The sequence below is a fragment of the Hetaerina americana genome, unplaced genomic scaffold (genome assembly GCF_022747635.1).
Source record: "Hetaerina americana unplaced genomic scaffold, ioHetAmer1.1.p SCAF_8, whole genome shotgun sequence".
NCBI lineage: Eukaryota > Metazoa > Arthropoda > Insecta > Odonata > Calopterygidae > Hetaerina > Hetaerina americana.
The window spans coordinates 28,803,860-28,823,581 of record NW_027287427.1 but is presented as its reverse complement, the minus strand read 5'-3'; the positions used below and the strand labels follow the sequence as shown (position 1 = coordinate 28,823,581).

The 19,722-nt window shown below is 38.2% G+C and overlaps 1 protein-coding gene across 3 annotated transcripts in view; it reads right to left on the bottom strand.

The window, feature by feature from the left end:
• Nucleotides 1-19,722, bottom strand: part of LOC139697528 (proton channel OtopLc-like) — a 161,774-nt gene that overhangs the window by 40,931 nt on the left and 101,121 nt on the right. The window contains exon 2 of one of the 3 annotated variants that reach the window (XM_071596256.1): nt 5,538-5,852. The exons of the other annotated variants lie outside the window; for them this stretch is intronic. Within the exon in view, the coding sequence (XP_071452357.1) occupies nt 5,538-5,852 (315 nt within the window). The remainder of the gene's footprint in view (nt 1-5,537; nt 5,853-19,722) is intronic. 3 annotated transcript variants of the gene reach the window in all.

The following is a 19,722-nucleotide window of genomic DNA, read 5'->3' as shown; positions in this document are numbered from 1 at the left end:
TATTACCAACCGCGCCATTTACGTCATTTTTCTGGATTTATACAATGAACTATTGACATAAAGGTACGTCACATTAATAAGAACGACTGCCTTAATTTATGCGCCCAACTGAAAAACGAGATCGTACAATCCAACAGATTTAAATGCGATATCATTATGCCACGCATAAGGAAAAAAATTCCGTTAAATTCTAACACTAACCGAAGAAATACGGGAATCAAATATAAATATTAAAAAAGAAATCGTGTTATTTTGGGTAAATGAATAAATAATGACTTGATCGAGTACTAAGGTAAATATATTCCAACGAAAAATAAAATGACACACGAATAAAATGAAATTATGCGTGAATTATTACTTAAATACAAGGCCTTAAGCATATTACATTAGGCCTTAAGCATATTAAATTATAGGTCCAGCTGTAGGTTATTTGAACAATTTCAGTGTTTTGACAACTATAATTAATATTTTTCATTGAATTAAACACTTTCATTAAGAAATAAAGTAACATAATTTTTATGCAAAAAGGCACAGTAATTCCCGTTGACTTTTTCAAATGGATTATGTTTAGCGAAAAACATTCCTGAAAGTTACACTAATGACAATTCCTGTTTATTTCTATTTGTTTATCGTCCCAAGCGTTTACCGATAAATGTGAGCGCACAGAATGAGAACGACGGAGTATAAACCACAAAACTCTGACTGAACATTAGCAAAAACATCCATCGCCCACGTATAGGAAATCAATTTAAATAGACTTTGATGCTTTACATCCATTTTCCTCACGCATGAGAACAACAGATTGTTATATTAAAGCTGCGTATAAACACTCGTAAATACAAATTCTCTAATCTAAACATCGTCTGTTGCTACGAAGAGTTAGGGTCCTATGTCAGTTTCATCCTGCAACCGCTGGAACTTCCCAAGGTCAAAGTCATAATGATGGGTGATGTGGACCGGAGCATAGATACGGAGTTGGTCAATTCCCATTGAATGTTAGGAAGTAGATGACCCTCAGAGTCCTTGTTCAAAGGGCGCACCAGACCCGAGATATGAATGTCCAGGTTCTGTCCCCCTTTCGATTTGGTAAGCCTTGGTCTTCATTAGCAGAAGGACGAGTTGGCTTGTCGGGAAGGATCATGACCGAGGGATTAAAAAATACATTAATTTGATCTTTCACAAAGGCAAATTCCCATATCACTCCAACCTCTACTTCAACCCGGCTTAAATTCGGTTAAATAATCAATTTGCAAGATCAGGGGTCTAATCCTACAACTGAAGCTTAATTATCAACGGTCGTTTGTTTTAAATTTGAAATATATAATGAGATCGGCACCGAGCTTCAAAGATATCTTAAATGAAAGTGTTGATTAGAGAAATAATATTTTTAATTAACACGAACAAAAATTATAACAACTGCGCGTTAATGAATCGGAAATGGATAGACATAAATTGATCACCCTTTAAGATCTAATTACGCGAAACTATGTATAATCAGGATTTATTTAGGTACTGTTTGATATGAATCAAACGCCATTACGGGTTGCTTCCCTTGCGGTTATTACGGGGCAACTCCAATCGTTTGATATATGCGAGAAATATTTCAACAGCGGGTAACTCATCATTCGTAATGGACAAATCATAAAAGATGGTGTTATTGGGCTTTCACGCCAGGCCATTAAAGGTGAAATATCGCTAGTAAAACCTCTACAAAAATCCATTCATCGTAATTTTTCTCAAGGGTAAGCGTATTTAAATGCATTTGCAGTGATTATAATGGTTTACACATGTAGCATAAGTCCTTGAATTTCGAGGAAGCAGCAAAGGAAATTAATAGTAATACTGCATACGAATTATTAATTGCCGTATTCTTAAATAGTACCATTACGATATATGATAGTCGCCCTCACCTATTTAGTCAATAATAATATTTAATCAAAATGTTTCTTAAACATTAAACACAATGTATGCACCATTAGTGGGAATAATCACTATTAAGAAATTGGTTGCTGCTTCAAAGCTTGCGGCCAGATTGCACCATTATTAATAGCCTAATTGATTTAATTTTAATCCAAAATTCAACTCCAAATGATTATATTAATTGACTACAACTGCGACAGAGGTTGAGATTGTTCTTTTAAAAAAGGTCTAGCGATCATGCATCAAAAACATGCAAAGGGTATGCAGTCATGTTAGTACAAGGGATATGCCATGGGATAAACTGTCAGTATAGCTTAGATCAAGCAGCAATACACTTTGGAAATTATGGAAAAGAATTATTTACAGTCGGAACATATTTTTTCTGTCGGTAAAACATATTTTTATGATAAAACAGTGGTATAGTTGAGAGCTGGCGCTAACTATACTACTTTATAATGGTCATGCCAACATTCTCATTCTGGGATTCGGAGTGTTCCTACGTCCGAGGCAATACCTCTCCATAAAGTAAATCTCACTCAGGGAGACACTTCACAACACGATATCCATTCTCGAAAAGACACTCAAACGAGTACCTTTCCTTAGCCTGCCTCACCCCACGAACTCTTCCGTTATTGGACTATATAGGTTTCATATTCATCTAGATCGTAATTAAAATTAGGTTTTTCCCTGGTCTCGCGCTTTTCTCTTATACGTTTTATCAAGATAAACTTTCAAATAAAGAAAGAGTTTAAATGGAAATTGAAAAATTAATATACGTGGATTGGGACACACACTATGAACAAAGAGACTTTCTTGCATGAATGAGACCTAATCCACTTTCAGCTGAAAACTGATCCATCCATAATTCCACAGTCTCATAAAACAAAACGTGGTTATTTTTATCTGTGCTTAACTATGAATATTAGATAAAGACATAAATGCTGTAACAATGAGAAGTCATGAGTACTGCGGGAAATAAAAGTTAATGAGTTAATAATGTGGAAAGAGTTAATCACTCATGTGAGTACGAGAACAGGAGAACAGAAGAGATCATTTATCATTGCGAAAGAAAATTCTATGAGACGTTTTAAAAGACAAGTTAACGGGTAATGGATGAGAGATAACCGAATTCTCATCAAAATATATATTTGGAACGATTTAGACTATTATTTCGGTTATACTTTCTCTGACCTATAATAATTTAAACAGAATAAGAATTGTTAGCAGATAAAAAAAAGAATATGAAATAATTACAAGACGAGTATAGCGCAGATGAGTGAAATATATGTCAAAAACCGCGATAACGTAACTGAAAATTTGGGAAGAAGGGTTGGAATATCTCTTATAAAAACTCCTACTTTTAATAACCCCCATTATCTCAAGTGGCACGTATTGGGAATAGAGAAACCGAGGCAATTTAGGTTTAATAGAGTCAGATACAACAATGGAACAATTCCTTCTTAGCAAAAAAACAATCTCATTTTCAGCCGATAGATAAATGGAGTGTTATCGAAGGCAACCAACCGTAACTAAATCAAATCAACCGTGTCTGATTAGGAGAATATTAAGAATAACGTAATAATTAAAAAAATTAACGATTTCATGTATCTCGAAAAAATATTCCCGACAGATGAATGGATATAATGAACATTCGTGGTGTGTAAACAAAATAAATAATTGTCTAGGGGCACAAAAATGGCAAGAAAAAAGTGGACTCCTCGCCATATTAATGGCTGATAGTGAATATAGAATATGCCAGAATAGATGCTAAGTAGTGAGGTTAGTGATTACTTGATTCCTAGGTGACCTTGCATCAATCATGGTAACTAATCCTCATTATTATAGTGCAACAAATGCAAATATACTATGACACAAACACGTCTTCATGACAATTTAATTATTTGGAAGGATACATCATAGAATCAAATTATACATGTAATATGCTGTTATCAAGATATTGGCTCATCTATGTTTCTATCTCTATATTTATATTTTCTCATAAGATACGTGAAAGTTTAAGTCTAACGGAATATTAGCTGGAAAAATATTTTTTTAAATTAGTGAATACATTACAATCGCAATGCTACTCGCACTTCGATTTCTATAAAACTATACAAAGTCTCTCTTGTTTTAACCAATACATGTCAATCATTTCTAATGCAATGCACTGCGGTGAAAAGAACTAACACTACTTTCCAAATCAATCTTGCTAATGGGTATTAATGGAACTTCACTACTGATTAAGTTAGGAAATGTTAAATGCAAAAGTATACGTTAACCTTCACGGAGTACTGTTAATAAGTTTTTTTATCCGCACAAACACTAAACCTCTTTGACAATAAAAAATGAAAATGTCACCGAGGAGTAAAACGTATGTCTACACGTATTACAAATATTATATTATCTAACTTGTTCATATCATACCATATTTAATTTTGAAAAATAAAATATCCACACTGGCAGAAAATATTTTAAAAATAATTCCAGCATTTTAAAGAACTGCTAAAAATATCATCCTACTACTGTAAGTAAGCTGATATCATTAGAGTCATAAGATTTTCGTGTGTTAATTGATAAATAGCAGGCCATCAAGCAAAGGTTTCAGCGGCTCAAGCTGTCATTTGTTGAAACCAGGAGCTGCGGGGCACATGGTGAGCATCAGGCAAACTTGAAGATGAAAGCTTCCACGAAAAATGGCTTAAAATGCTCAATTATTAGATTATTATTGTACGAAAACATTAACAAATATGTACTTCAATTGTTGAAACTTGAAGTAACAGATGACTTGCCTTTCTTGGCCGGGAAAGGAAAACTTTTACACTAATCAATGAATTAAGAAATTGAAAAAAATAAAACGATCTTTGAGCATTTCATAAAATTTTAAATAAAAGAACCGAAGTGAAAATTGCTAGTTTAACTACCAAATTTGAGTAAATTAAATGATTTAACATTTTTACCGTCAGATATTCCCAATTTGAGTGAAAGGTACCCTTTACAAGAAAACGAAAGAACCCTGCCAAAGACAAGGAGCTGCAAAAATAACTTGAACGTTACATAAATAGTTTAATTATGATTTATACTGGACGAGGACAGAAGCGACGACCTTCGCAGCGGTTGAGTGCTTTACTGATCGGGGTGAGAGTATGTTTCCTTCCTCGGCCAAATGAAACAGCAGTCTCATTCAACCAATGTCGTCAGCCACCTCTGCCAAAGAGGATATGATATATTTGCAGGTTCACGCACACCGTTTCTTCGAGATGAATGCAAAAAACTAGCCAATTAGCGTGATTGTTTAAATAAAGAAGACGAAAGCAAGTTTTTTGGAAGAAAGCCTTCCATTTTTCATGGAAGCCCTTTACATAGAACTCCAATGGAAACAAACAATTTCCCCATGCCAGGCCAAAGTGCTGTCAGGTGGACGATGGAGACCATTACGCAGGAAAGCAGACGACTCGTGCATGTCAATGTAAAATTATTTTTTTTTTAATTCTCTCGCTCCAGCCATTGAGGGGAAATGAAAAAGACCCCACTCCCCAGCCCCACACTCCAATCACCTCGAGTTCGAACAACCCATAAAGCAGGTGGCGTCACAGCACGTCACGCGCGAGACAACTGACCCGAGAGACACAGGCGCTTGCCTCTGCAGACCCGCTCCGTTGGGGATTTGCTGCTGCTGGCCCAACTGCTGGTGGGGTGCGGAGGGCCCTCCCCCCATTTGGTGGCCGCCGACCGACTGCATGCTCTTGAGGTCGACGGTTGGCGTGGAGCGGGAGGGGGAGAGCGTCTCTGGGCTGACGAGGATGGCCGAGGGGCTGGCCGGGGAGGGCAGAAGGAGGGGGGCGCTGCCGGGGGAGCCCGTGGCGGTCAGGGCGACGGCTGCTGCGGCCGCGACCGCCACCTCCGTGTCCGTGGTCGCGAGGCTGCCATCCCAGCTGCAAAAGGGTGAGGATTTGAGGCATTTGGGTATTTTTTCGACCCCGTGAGGGCTCGCCTTCAGATGAAAAGCTTCAGTGAAGTTGAGAGAAACAAGAGAGAGGACACGACAGAAAGAGAGAGACAAATGGAAACCACGATGAAAAGAACTTCAACTTGCACGAGTCTCAAATATTGGATGCTTCCTGCTGAAACCAGTAAAGGCATTCACAAATATAATACCATATATGAGCTGTTGTAGTATTCGCTGGATACTTTGTCCATAACGAACTTGAAGGAGACCCAAAAATGACATGATTATGCTTAAAAATTAAATAGGCATCAAAATACGAATATATGAAGCAGATAAATTCCGAAAAAAATATTTTGGTAAGAGATCTCTCTTACTCGTATAAATTATCATTATTCAAATGCTTTAGCTTCCTTGCAATCTCCAGAAAACAAAAGTCCATTTATGATTGATTTGAAGCGAAACATTCATGAGCAATAAATACGCAAATACATCAAGAAATAACAGAGTGGAATCAGTAACTACGAAAATATCGAAAAATTCTTTAAAATATAATTTATGAACGTTCCAAATGAAATGATCTTACATATACGCCAGGCGTACCATTAATAATTTTGCTGCGATTTTTGGCATTAAGCAGCATTTATCGAGCTAATTCATTCGAGCAACCTGGGAGTCGTGATTGAATAGCATTTTATGCATATTATAAAACACAACAGGAGCTGCCTACTTCCTTAATAAAACATAAGGCACGTAAAAAATAAATAATACAATACTGAAATAAATAATACAATACTGACTATGTTCTTGATTAATCATATATTTGAGAATTTCAATTATGTCCATGCATTTATGCATCAATCTGAAACATGAATAAGTCCACCAATTTAATGGGTCTCAAAAAATCCGCCAAAAAATATTCGATAAATGTTTACCAACTAGTTAAATCATAATTAGCAGTCAAGCTTCATGAAAACCGCGGTCGATCATTGAGCGAGCCTTAAAGGGAGTAAATTTTAGGAATACGAGTATACTTATATGAAGCCCAGTCGCAATCCCGGAAGCCCAAGTCTCTGGACCGTCACGAAGTATGTCACTTTTACTGTACTGGTTTGAGGGACTACATGTTTGTAGTCCGGTTGACAATAATTGAAATCCATTTTAGTATCTTCTTATGAATTTACAAATAACATGATGAGGATAGGGTAAATGTTGGAGTACTAGGGGTGAGTTTAAAAAGTTACAAAGATAAACATTACTATAAAAGGTTTAATATAACGCTTAAAAAATCTTTGCTCAAACAAGAGGATACCTAATCTTTGCATTAATCTCATTCCGGAATCTAGAAACTTAGGTCTTAGGTAAAACAAAATTACAACACTACTTATATTTACATGGAACTGTACAAGTAATAAGAGCAAAGATAAAGTAATCGTTATGATATGCATGCAGTTTGCCATCATCGCACAATAAAAATGTATTGACGGTGACCTCTTTCATCACTCAGATTCTACGAAACACTTTATTACGTCGTGCTTTCTTACGTGTAATAATTTTCACGCTTACTTTATTTCAAAACTCTCCATGCATTTCAAGTATTGTCCCTGTATCACCGTATTAATGACGTAAATAATTATAATATAATACAATAAAAGAGTAATTTTCATTGCTTACAATACTGTGACTCAAAACATGCCTTTTATAAGCAATTCATGCACTGCAAAATATATAAAGATGCCACTATTGAAAGATAATCGAAAATGGGGAACAATTGATTTGAGGTCTTGAGGTTTTGATTGTAGGATTTCAAAATCATTGCATACGTTACTGTCACAGTATTTATTTGTGGAACATTTTATTTGCGTAGTTACTGTTATAATCACAAAATGCACGGCTATAATGCATACGGATTTGCATTACACTACCATGTGTGCATTCTATTCAATATACCTCCAATGGTACATCAGCGTGTGCTGTAGACGGCCACTAGCTGCAAATATAGCTTGCAAAATCTATTGCACTGCTGGAATTGAAGGCTTTTCCGAACCTTTAACGCTAAACAATTTATGCTTTATTGATTATTTACGCGTAAATGCAGTTGGCATAAAAGTTCTGATTAATTTCAGGGCGATATTCTGGTCCTGGCCCAGCTTCGACGCCTAATTGACCAGGAACATTCATTCATACACAACAATTTGACCACAATGGTCACCGAGCTTATTTCATTTCTAACTAAGTGAACCCTAAAATAAACACTAAACTTTATTACAAGTATTGAAAAATGAAAATATTTCCTGCTTCTTTATCATCATCACCTTCTATTTGCAGTTCAAATGTCAGCAAACGAAGATTATTCTATTAATTCCTATTGGGGATTAACAGAGCAAGCAAAGTAACGTAATTTAAGCAAAAGTTACCTAATAAATTAGGAACGTTAAGCTATAAACATAGTGTAGATAGATAAAAAACTAGAACTGATCTGGGATAGTCTGATACCTTAAGTAAGGGATTCCCGATTCGGGTCTACATTTTTCATCTACCTTCAGTTTACATCACAGTCCAAAGTTCCTTATTCCTCCAGAAAGAAAGACATTAAACAATTGAACCCATATTACTAAATTAGGACCCAGTAATTACGGTGATCTTTCAATTTAAATCGGTTGCTGGTGAACTATTTTTTATTTTGATTAAGAGGACTGGGAAACAAGGGATGACAAGCAAAATGGAAATTAACGAGTGGTTGTTTCAAGGCAAATCGAGAGCTCCCACTCCAAGCCTCATTTAGAACACATGCATGAGAAGAAAATACCGAACAGACTTAAAAAAACCATCGTACAATTGTAAGGGAATTTAATGGAGTAGGTTGACTCATAGGAAAATGTGCTATCGATGGAACTAGCCATAAGTCGCGGGCGACTCTAGATTTATGAAAAATTGCTACGCAAGGTAAGAGAAATTAATGGGGTTACTAGGGAAACTAAGATAAAGGTCTTATCGAACAACGAAAAAGAAAGCGAGAGAAATACTTTTAAAAAGATTATAGGCTCACTTGTTTACTTCTAATACACGTACCTAAGATGGTGAATCAGATTATTAGATTATACTACCTGGATCAAAGAATTGATTTAAAGAGTTGCTGAAAGATTACCCAGGTATTGTGCCCGCCTGGCATCCCAAAGGCCGGGGATTCGTTTCCCACCCTGGCTATGGGTGTTCTGTCAGTTGTGGTGGTTGGCCTCTCGGATACTTGTTGGCTTATTGGGATATCAAGGAACATCACGGGCTACAAGGGGGCGGGAGAGCAAAAAGATCGAGGTCTGACGGATTTAAAGATTTATTTCTCCCACGTACGCTCAGCAAGCATGGCATGTTCTACGTCAAAATCACGCCGAAGTTCGTAACACAAACCCTCGTTGTCAGCTGCCATTCCTTTTGGAGCATACCACGTTTAACCCTGACTATATACTAAAAAGGTGTGACCTTATGCCCCGCTGTCATGCCGCGTACCCTCGTGACAGCTCACTGGGTATGATATGAAAGTACATACATACTTTCCCAACCAACAGTTTTCGCATTCTCCAACCCCCCCTCCGCTCGCCCGCACTCCCCCCTTACCGCCGTCGCCTGGGCCATTGATTCGCCCTTCCGCCCGACCCACGTCACACACCCCGTCGGGGTGAGGGGGTACGCATGCACTTGGGAGACGCATGACACGGTCGGCTCACGTGATGGACCCCCACCCCCATACTCCCCGAGGGCATCCACGAGACTCCGTACCGGAATGTGCGGAACTGGGAAATCAAATACATTTACACGCACCCACACTGCTTTTTCCCCGAGGTGACCGTCTTCGCGGACCGGCCCGCACACGCCATCGCAGCGTTACCCGGCGGCTACGCACGCCGACCCTCCTATGCGGCCACCCCCCCTGCCCCAGCTCCACCCCAACCTCAACATTCCCCTTTAATGGTCCTCTTCCTCCTTACGCTCATAACAGCAAGGTGACACAGGCGGCTCTTTTTTTCCACCGCGCGATCGTGGGGGGAGGGGGGACGCAGGGCCGTCCGTCGTGACGAGGGACAAGCGACGGAAAAGTGGGAGTTCTCTGGCGCGCAGGGCCCTTGCAAACGCTTTTCCCCGAAGACAAGACTAGAACAAGGGATGAGCCGTCCCTCGGTGTGGTAGGGATGCTTTGGGGGACGTACTGGAGTAAGGGAAGGAATAGATAAACAAGAAACCTTTTTCGGGCCATAAGGTTGTTTAGACATTAAGGCAATCCATTCCCATTTAGCTCATGGAGAAACAAGAAAGATGAACCGCCACGAGTTCACGGTTGTCGGCGACAAAGAGGAAGAGAAGCGGAGGAGAGGAGAGTCCGAAAGAAGAAGATATTGCCCTGGCCATTGGGGCAGGTTGTGACCGTAACTCCTAATGGCCGATCCCTGATGGCCAGTGGACCTTATTCGCCTGGATTTTTAAAGCTCTAAAATAGCCATCCCAGCAATCAACCCGAAGGTTGGTCTTGATAAGCGAGGGTCGAGATCACGCCGGGCCAAGCCCTGAGGCGTGCGAAATCCAATGCAATTTCTCCCGAGGCTCCGGCTTCCAGAGTGTCGCACACTTGGATTTAAGATGAGACTTCTCACAAGTATCACCCTAATTGAACTCTGGAATTTCCGACAAACGAACGAACGCTATACGCAATAGGCTACCACGCCGCCATCTAAAATAGAAAACGATGTAAAGGGTTGAAGAATTGGCCATGAATCCAAAAGCATAAATAAAAATTAATCTGTAAAAATGGAGACAAAAAGCACATTAAGACCTAAATCAGAGTGAAATTTGTGGCGGCAGAATAAGTAGACTGATGTAATAAAGAGACTGGCATTGAAAGAGATTAAAATAGAAATGATAGGAGCAAAGGAAGACAAAATTTGGCGAACTTCAAAGGTACGAGGCCTCGTAGTTTACCAAGGCAGGGATTCGTCATAGGGAAGTGGTAAAAAGGGCACGTGTCTGAATAAATACAGGCTACATTGAACTATACTGCTAACGATGGAGAAAATGAGAATTGTAGAAGAACGTAAAAGAAGTACATTCTAAGCTTCTTTGATATGCATGGCAATTATAACAAGAAATCTTTGTAACTCATTCATGTGTAAAATATTGAAGCCGGATCAACCGAAAAGTGATAACGCATAGGCAGCTACAAATTACACGGAATAATGGATTCAGTAATGAATTAAAAAACTGATCACATTTCGAATGGATGATCGCAGATCAATGAAAAAAATAATGCTTTTAATTTACTTTTTAATACACCATATCACAACAAACTTAATTAAAAGGTGGGTACAGAGAATATTTTGTTGATTAGCTTCATTTATCAAAATGAGCGTAATAAAGAAAAAAATATAATTGCTTATAGATATTATTAAAGTCGATCAGTAATTAAAAAACCTTTGCATGAGAACTGAGCTGATATCAAAGCTTTCAAACAGAGCTTTTGCAGTCCTTTATCAAGGCTCAAGGGCGGAAAATATCGCATGCAGCCCTTCCAAAATCACACTCCTCTGACATGGGATAAAAAAGTGGCTCTCAATAAATTATAATGATGAAATCGTCGCCAGTCTTCCACTTCAAGACCCTTTAAAATAGAATTAATGCAAAACGATGACACCATCGATTTTGCCAACCCCTGTGGCAGTGTTGAGTGCCGGCCGAGGGCCCAAATACCGACTGCACCATTGCGCGGTGACATGAAATGCGGGCAATTTGGAGCGAGGCGACGATGCGGTGGGGCGCTGAAGGGAACGGGGAAGACCGACGGGTCGGGAAGAGGGCGTGGGGGCGGAAGGGAGAATCACGGCTTCACGTCACACCGTCATTCTCGCCTCGGGTCTTTGGCAGATGGCATTCGCAGGGAGCAGGTGTCGCCGTTTCGAAATGATGGGGGCGGGAATAAGGTAATGGAGTTTCCTCAAGAGCACTCAAGATTTCATTATGAGGAATAAACCACAATTCCAAGGCATTCCGTCCATAAGGGAGCAAACTTAAGTCAATAGATGTCTCTGGGGCTCGATGTAAAGGCGTAACTTACATCCTGTGCACCCAAAAATCGAGTTTAATAGTACACAATGTATTTATTTGATCATAAACGCTCCTGTTTATGCCATATATAAGGGTATTCTTGTTTGAACTACATCATTTTCTTTTTCAGTACTTTGCACTCTCTACCTGCATTAATCCTGTGAAAAAAGGTTATTCTCTTCCGTTCTACACCCCGTGTACCCAATAACATTCCTTTTACTACGGCACTTGACATATTGTTACCTGTCAATATTTTCCCGAACCACCCATTTTGCGTCCTTCGAATTTCAGCCAGTAACTTCCTTTCTTCAGCCATCACATGTAAAACGTCGTCAGTTTACATTCCCACCTTATCTGCGCTTATCCTCTTACCTCTAAATCAAAGTTAATGCTTGGAAATGATACAAAATGCCAAACACCCAATAACAAAGGGTTTACCGATTTCTTGTCAACCTATTTTTTTAATACCTTATGCTTAGTATTGATACCTGAGAATTTATTTTCATTTATGATTTGTAAAACATACGTGGAATTATTCAGTCATACAAAGTCAGAGGAATTGAAATATAAGGTAAAAAATTTATTCAGATATGATTTCTGAGCATTTTCTACACTGCTGGGAAAACTATTTGACAGATTAATAACTTAAAAGTAGAATTTTAAAATAACTTACTATAATATCAAAATATTAATAATTTAGTTAAAGAAAATATGGATTAATTGTAGCCACTTTTCACAAATATTTTTATGTCACTTAGAATTGAAATTATGCAATACTATTGAATTAAGCTTTCTCTTTTATATTTTAGTAATTTTAGTGTATTATCCATTAATTAAATTAACAATTAACATGAATTAATTACCTCGATATCAACAACCAATACCTCTCTCATTTATTTTTCACATTTTTTATTTGAAAAAAGGACGCTCTGAATAGAGCACAACTACCAATGCCTCCAGGAGATCCAGCCGAAGCGGAAATATTATTTTTAAAGAATCCTGTGAAATTATTTTCAGCATGACGAGTTGTAATACACTTATGTATAAATAGTGTTTACCCATTAAAAACCGTACGGAGATTGCAATGCAACAATTTCAGAGTGTAAAAATCATTCAAGGCGAATGATGTTTACACTGAAACTGTTGCATTGAAATGCACATTAGCGGATGGCTCCTTTAAAAGTTACCGTTGTGGCATCTCCCGCAGTTTCTTTGAAACGTGCGGAGATTCATTATTCGTCCACCAAAAATGTATAATAATTCTAATTTTGTTATATACCTGTATTTAAAAGAGTTCGCGGGAAATATTTTGATAAGAATAACTTTGCTATCAGATACCTCAAATCCTAATGATAAGACTTATGCCCTATTTTTTCAACTTAGGTTCACCCCGAATTCAAAGAGAGAGTACGAAAGAATATATTATCGTGATGGCTCATCAAGAATATTATTTATACGCTAAATATTAGCAGTATTTTTGCCTTATTTCTTCCATTTAATACCAAACTAAAGAATATGCCGAAAAATGTGTTGAACTTAGTTTGTGAGCTATTTCGCGTTGCTATCCTTTACGCCCATTACATAACCCCTATGACGCACTCTGGCGCATGGCCCCACCCCCCAGACAACGCATCAGTTCGTCAACCCGATTAAGTAAAATAACTTTTTGTCCTGTTCAGGATGTACGTATATGTATAACACAATAAAAGCGCCGCTAAGGACGAGGGTATCCCTTCGCACTTCTGCTCAGTAAAAACATGGGAAGGATAAACATGAACTGGAAACGCACGATGTGCTCAATCATTTCCTGTAATTAACCACAAAACGAAAATAAATGCAAACTTATTAAAAATATGATAAAATCTATAATTACGTTAGTATTCCGCCCGTATCCAAATGCTTACATGAACATGGATACAATATTTCTTCTAGACGGATGCAATTAATTCCTTCATCTGTGATATGAAACTAACGTGATGGAGTTGTAATGAGTAATTGCCCTATATAAATAAATTATCTTCGCATGTGGTTACGATGGCATGAAACTTGATATTTAATGATCGAGGACTTTGAAGATAACATAATTGATAAACCTCCTTCGCTATTAGATTGATAACATCCACCACATATCCATTTCTTCCAATGACTGGACATGGTGTTCCACATAAGCTTTGCTATTTTAAGGCATTTATTTTTATTCCCATTTAAGTATTCAGAGCGCAATAAGTGCCTATCAGGCCTAAGAGACAATAAGGCTGAACTTGAAACCATATTGGCATGCTTTTAATCACTGCTAATTTTCCGCTAAGCATATTTGAAAACCTCAAAAAATAATTTAATACACATAATATAAGGTTCAAGCAAAATAAAATAATGTTTCTACCCTATTTTATCCTGAGAAAAACTGAATAATTGTTCCTTATTCGGGCTTTTTTAAAACGCACTGCCCAGTAAATTTCAAAGAAATAATCTTGCCAGCATATTTCATCGAAGGAAGGATGTACGTAGGGTAAGGTTGCAGAGTGGGGTTGAGATAGGGATTATTTTTCGCGCGTGGGTCAAAATTTGTTCATAAAATAATCATCCCACGGGAAATAAAATACGCATTCAAATCAACCTAGAGGAAATGAAGCCATTATTTCTTGACGCTTGATTCCTCGTGATTTTTCACGTTCAGGTGTTACAACCATCGCATCATCTCTTTTAGCCTATGAACAGAGTCTGTCCCAAATATAAGTAGCCTTTTTCCATCGTCTTTTTCGACACGGAAGGTGTTATTCAAAAATAGATTGTGCCTCAGGGAGAGACCGTGAACAAGAAGTTTCAAATGGAAGACTTCGAAAGACTACGGAAGAGTTCGCAACCCGTCAGGAAGAAGATATTTGCTAACTGGAGGCTGCATCATGATTACGCGTCGTCCCACTTCGACTTCCTCGAGACCGAGTCCCTGGCAAAGTACAAGGTGGCAACGCTGCCCCAGCTGCCCTACAGCCCCACTGGACTTTTTTTGTTCCCAATAATAAAAAAAAGCTTGAAATCCAACCATTTTGGACCGCTGGAAAACGTCAAAGAGGCAGTGACGAGGTGCCTGAACGAAGTTCCCGTCGACGCCTTCAAGGAAGCGTAGCTCGACTGGTAGAGGAACTGTCATCAGTGTGTCGATGAACAAGGGCGTTATTAGGAAGAATTTCAGTAATTTGTACTTTTATCTGCTACAATTATTTCCATATTCACTTATTCTACTTATTTTTGGAACAGACTATATCTATGTGCATAATGAAAGCTATGGATGGGCACATTTTTCTTTAGGAGAATTTAGTTTCGGTGGTAGCAGTGATATTCTAATGTCCTCGAAAATAGATTGAACCAAGAAGGGATCTCCTAAGGTCACGCCGTTAAACGCTCTTCCCGAAAGTGTTTCAATGCCATCAAGTAGGAAGGAACTCAACTGAATGATACAGCGTAGGAAATAACCAATGCATGCAATTGATCAGGACGCCTTCACTCGCACTTCACAATCCACTTTAATCGATTGAAAACTCAATCGATTAAAGTGAATTGTGAAGGGTGAGTCAATATGAACAATGATTTTCTGGTAAAAGGTATAATTTCAGCCCACTCTTTAATGACGCAAAACCAATAAAACACAGTCTTTCACTTATTTACTAATTTTCAAGTGCGATCACCTTTTTACTGGCAGCACCAATCAGGTGATTAGAAGTCATCGTAGGTAAATACTATTTTTATTACCATTATTGCTTGTTATATTGCAAACACAATGAAAAAAATTTTCTTACTTTGAGATCAGTGCACTCAGGTACATATTTTCGCACAATTAAAGAACCGCTGACTTAAAAGTGCACAAGAGTTTTCGGCAGCGAGGTCCAAGCCAATTATCTAAAGCCAAGTGGTCCGCCTATCTTGAAACTATTCGAATAATACTTTTATATATTATTAAATAGAAAAATATCACTTTTGGTGAGCCAATCAGAGAGTAAAACAACAAAATTAACTGAGGTGCAAGCATGGAAGAGGAGACACCACAATGAAGGAGAAACTATGCTTAAAAGGACAAGGACAGAAAGATTTGTTGCGTCGGTGACGTTCAGCAGAGGAAGGAAGTATTTCGATCCAAACCGCACGCCCGGCAGAGGCAACAAGTGCGCTGGAGTGGAGGATCGAGTCACCAAGAGGGGTCGCGCTCTGGTGTGGGGGCGTTTCAAGGAACAGCATATTGGCTCGGGAGCCAATGGAAACGTCGAGGAGCTCGAACATATTCCTGGAAGGATCCCAAAATATTTGAGTGGAGGCCGAGGTACCAACGGACGGAGAGTCCTTCAAAATGAGCCCACCAGTGACGCGTGACCTTAAATCAATTGCAGTTTTGGCGAATGCGAGTCATACCGAGGGGAGATCAAGAAAAATGCGACAGCATCCGCCATGACGACGGCGTAGGGTAGAGCAGTGTCCTCTATAGCGGCCGCTCCGACCGCGATTTGAATTTCTCAAGATGGTCGAAAGCATAACGTATTCCGATAGAGATGTGACACACCAGCTAGCAAAATAAATCCAAAACTCTAGTATATATTTTAAAACTCTGGAAAATATGTACTTTTCAAAGTATTACCATTTCCTACTGCTTGCCTAGTGCTTTTGTATTGTACAAATGATTCCTTAAATCTCTCCAGCCTTTAAAGCAGAACCTCCCATTACTGCATTGTGGATATTGTCAGACATGCTAATGCAGTTAGGGGCCTGGATTAGATATTCTCTCCATGCTATCAGTCGGGCGATTTATACCGTTGAATAAGCACAATGATTTTGGACATCCTACGTTCAAGCCCTATTTGCTCTCCATAGTTACAGGCGAGATGCTGTAATTTTTCGATTTTTAGAACAAATTCTCCTCGAGCAAGTAGCATGTTACTTCTAAAAGCAGTGACCCATTGTTACGTCTTAGTTTGAGCTACAGTTCACAAAAGTTAAAGTTCAGATAACTGATGACGATTTCCACTTTTTCTTAAGAAAGGTTTCATTAACTAAATGCTAATCGATTCCAATATGACCGAGGCTACTCACTATGAGAATAAATCTCTGCAATCAAACAAGAAGATATCTAAATGGCAGTCTATCTCTAAAAAATAGCTATCGCCGATTTTTATTGACCGATATCATTGTCAATTGAGCATGGAACATGCTCAAAAAGATGGAATCAATTAATGCATTCAAACTTTTTTCAACTATGATATTGAAATAATGGCATTGATAAAGCACGAAAAGGGAATAAAAAACTTTGTTTTTCCACAGGAAAGAATTTATTATTGTCAACTAGTTACGTATCATCTGGCTTCGGTGTATTAAAAACCGGATCATAAATGGGATCGACAATCATAAATTCTTTCCAGTGGAAACGCAAAGTCTTTGATTCCTTCTTTGTGCTTTACAATTGGATTTCATGTAAGAATCGGCCTCGACGATTTCTCAAATGAAGTAACAGCATCCTTATTGACAAAATTCTGAGGACCATTTAAATTATATATCCCACGTGTTATTAAAGTCTTGAACGCGGATAAATTTACTGTTCTTTTTCCAATCATTAGCGTGCCTGAAATCATTTGTTTTTCAGTTCAAGTAACTGATCTACTGAAAAGAAGTCAAGCACGACGATTTCATCGGATTGTGTTTACTCAACATAATATTTTTACATCATTTGTCGGAAAAATATAATATCATCCAAAGCATAAGATCACAGATTCTGGTCAAATTTAAACGCCTTAAGTAAATTATGCTGAACACAGGAAATGCGAACGGGAAGCCATTTTGACGGGGTGGCTAAGGAGTAGAGCCGTTCAAGTTATCGGACTCAAGTCTTACCTTGCGTATGACTACTTTGTCAATATGATTGCTACAAGACTAATTCCTAAAAATGAGTCAAGTGCGTCTTATCAAGATCTCAAGTAACATAATAACGATCTGATGTGTACGAAAAGAGAGAGCATAGATATGGTTAAGATTAGGCTAGAACTTAAGTTTAAGAAAAATATGGTAGACAATACGACAAAGAAAAATATGAAGAAAGCACGTGATGATAATTGGACACCTAATATCTCAATCGTCAAACACCGACTATAAGTTTACTCGATTTTAATTCTAATTACAGATAATCAACATTTGTAATTACTATGAGAATGGGCTTGAAAAGATCACACTCAGAATGTAGTTTTACTCTAACGAAGTATTTAAAACTTTCACCACCGCGTAGAGAACTGCCTCCAGCAGATCCGATGTGCAGCCTAAACACGCAACTCTTACTCCCCTAGTACTTGAAAGCCGACGACAATAGGATGGGACGGAGTGACTGGGTCAGAACCGACCCCAAACAGGTCATTGACTTAATCGGGCGAGGGGAGCGAAATTGAAATGGCATTGAGTGGTATAAGAGCACTGGACGATGAATAGGAAGAACAATACTCATCCACCAAAGCACGGATGTTGCCATGATGTTTACAGCAAGAAACGGCATTCGAGCTGTGTGCAAAGCTCTGAATACCAGACCTCTGTGGGAAATCGTTCACTGCACTCCCAAAGAAACTGACTGCCTTACTCTGGAAGTAGATTTCAAGCACCGCAGGAGTTAGAACGAGGTTATCTTAACCCTTTCAAACAAATCAGCATTGACTGTGGAAAACTACATATCATTTTAATTTCTCGTTGTTACGACGCTACTTGAAAAGATGACAGCGGTGTGTCGAGAACGTATTTGTCAGTTCATTGAAATTGAAATTCAATTTGATTGAATTGAATTTGATTCATTTAATATGATTGAAAAGAATATCAGATCATAAGTTAAAAAGTATTTTGAATGAATAAACCGTATACAACGGATAAAAAATGGGAAATACAATACTAGTTAGAATTAATAAATTGAAAATTATAGTTAAATTTAATTTGAAATACAGCTAAAGCTTCCTTTTCATTGAAAATCAATTAATTTCAATTCATGCACATTTTACGTTCATATAATTGAGCAATTAAGGCAAGTTAAGCGAGAGAACCTACCTATAAACATTGGATTAGTAACTCCGTACACATTTCAACGAGTATGTGGGATTTGGTTATTAGGAGAAATTGACGACTCATGGCGGGCGGGCATGCTGCGAGAGAATGAGTTGGCGACTGGGCCCTCCCACAGGGAACAAACGAGACCTTGTGCACCATCGCCTCGAATGCCGTAATGACAATTGTGCGGGGAATTCATCTCAACTGAGCTATCCTGGAATCAAATCTCAACCGCGGTAATAAATCTAGGATTGCAGACGCACCAGGGAGCTACAAAAGAATGAATCAGCCAGGCGAAAGTATCCAAGACGCTGCGAAGGGATCATCACTGCATTACAGAGTAAAAGAAAATGATTTTCTTCAGCTGTGAGGGTTTTCAGTAAAATTGTTGCACAAAATAAATACTGTCCCCGGGTAACAGGATTTTTTTTTTAAGAGAACGAATTATCAAAACGATGATCAAGCGGTGGGTACAATAGAAGTTTCCGTAAGCGTGTTATGTATAGCTTTAAAATATTTTTTACTTGAAACTAACACCTGGCCCTATGTTTATAATTAAATATCTCTATTTAATGTTACCAAGTTTAGTATTTTCAGAAGTTCATGGATATGATGAAGAAAAAGTTGACTTATACCCTTAGTTATTTCAAATCATTAAAAAGAACATTGTAGAACTTAAATATCTAATATTATTACATGACATTGCGGGT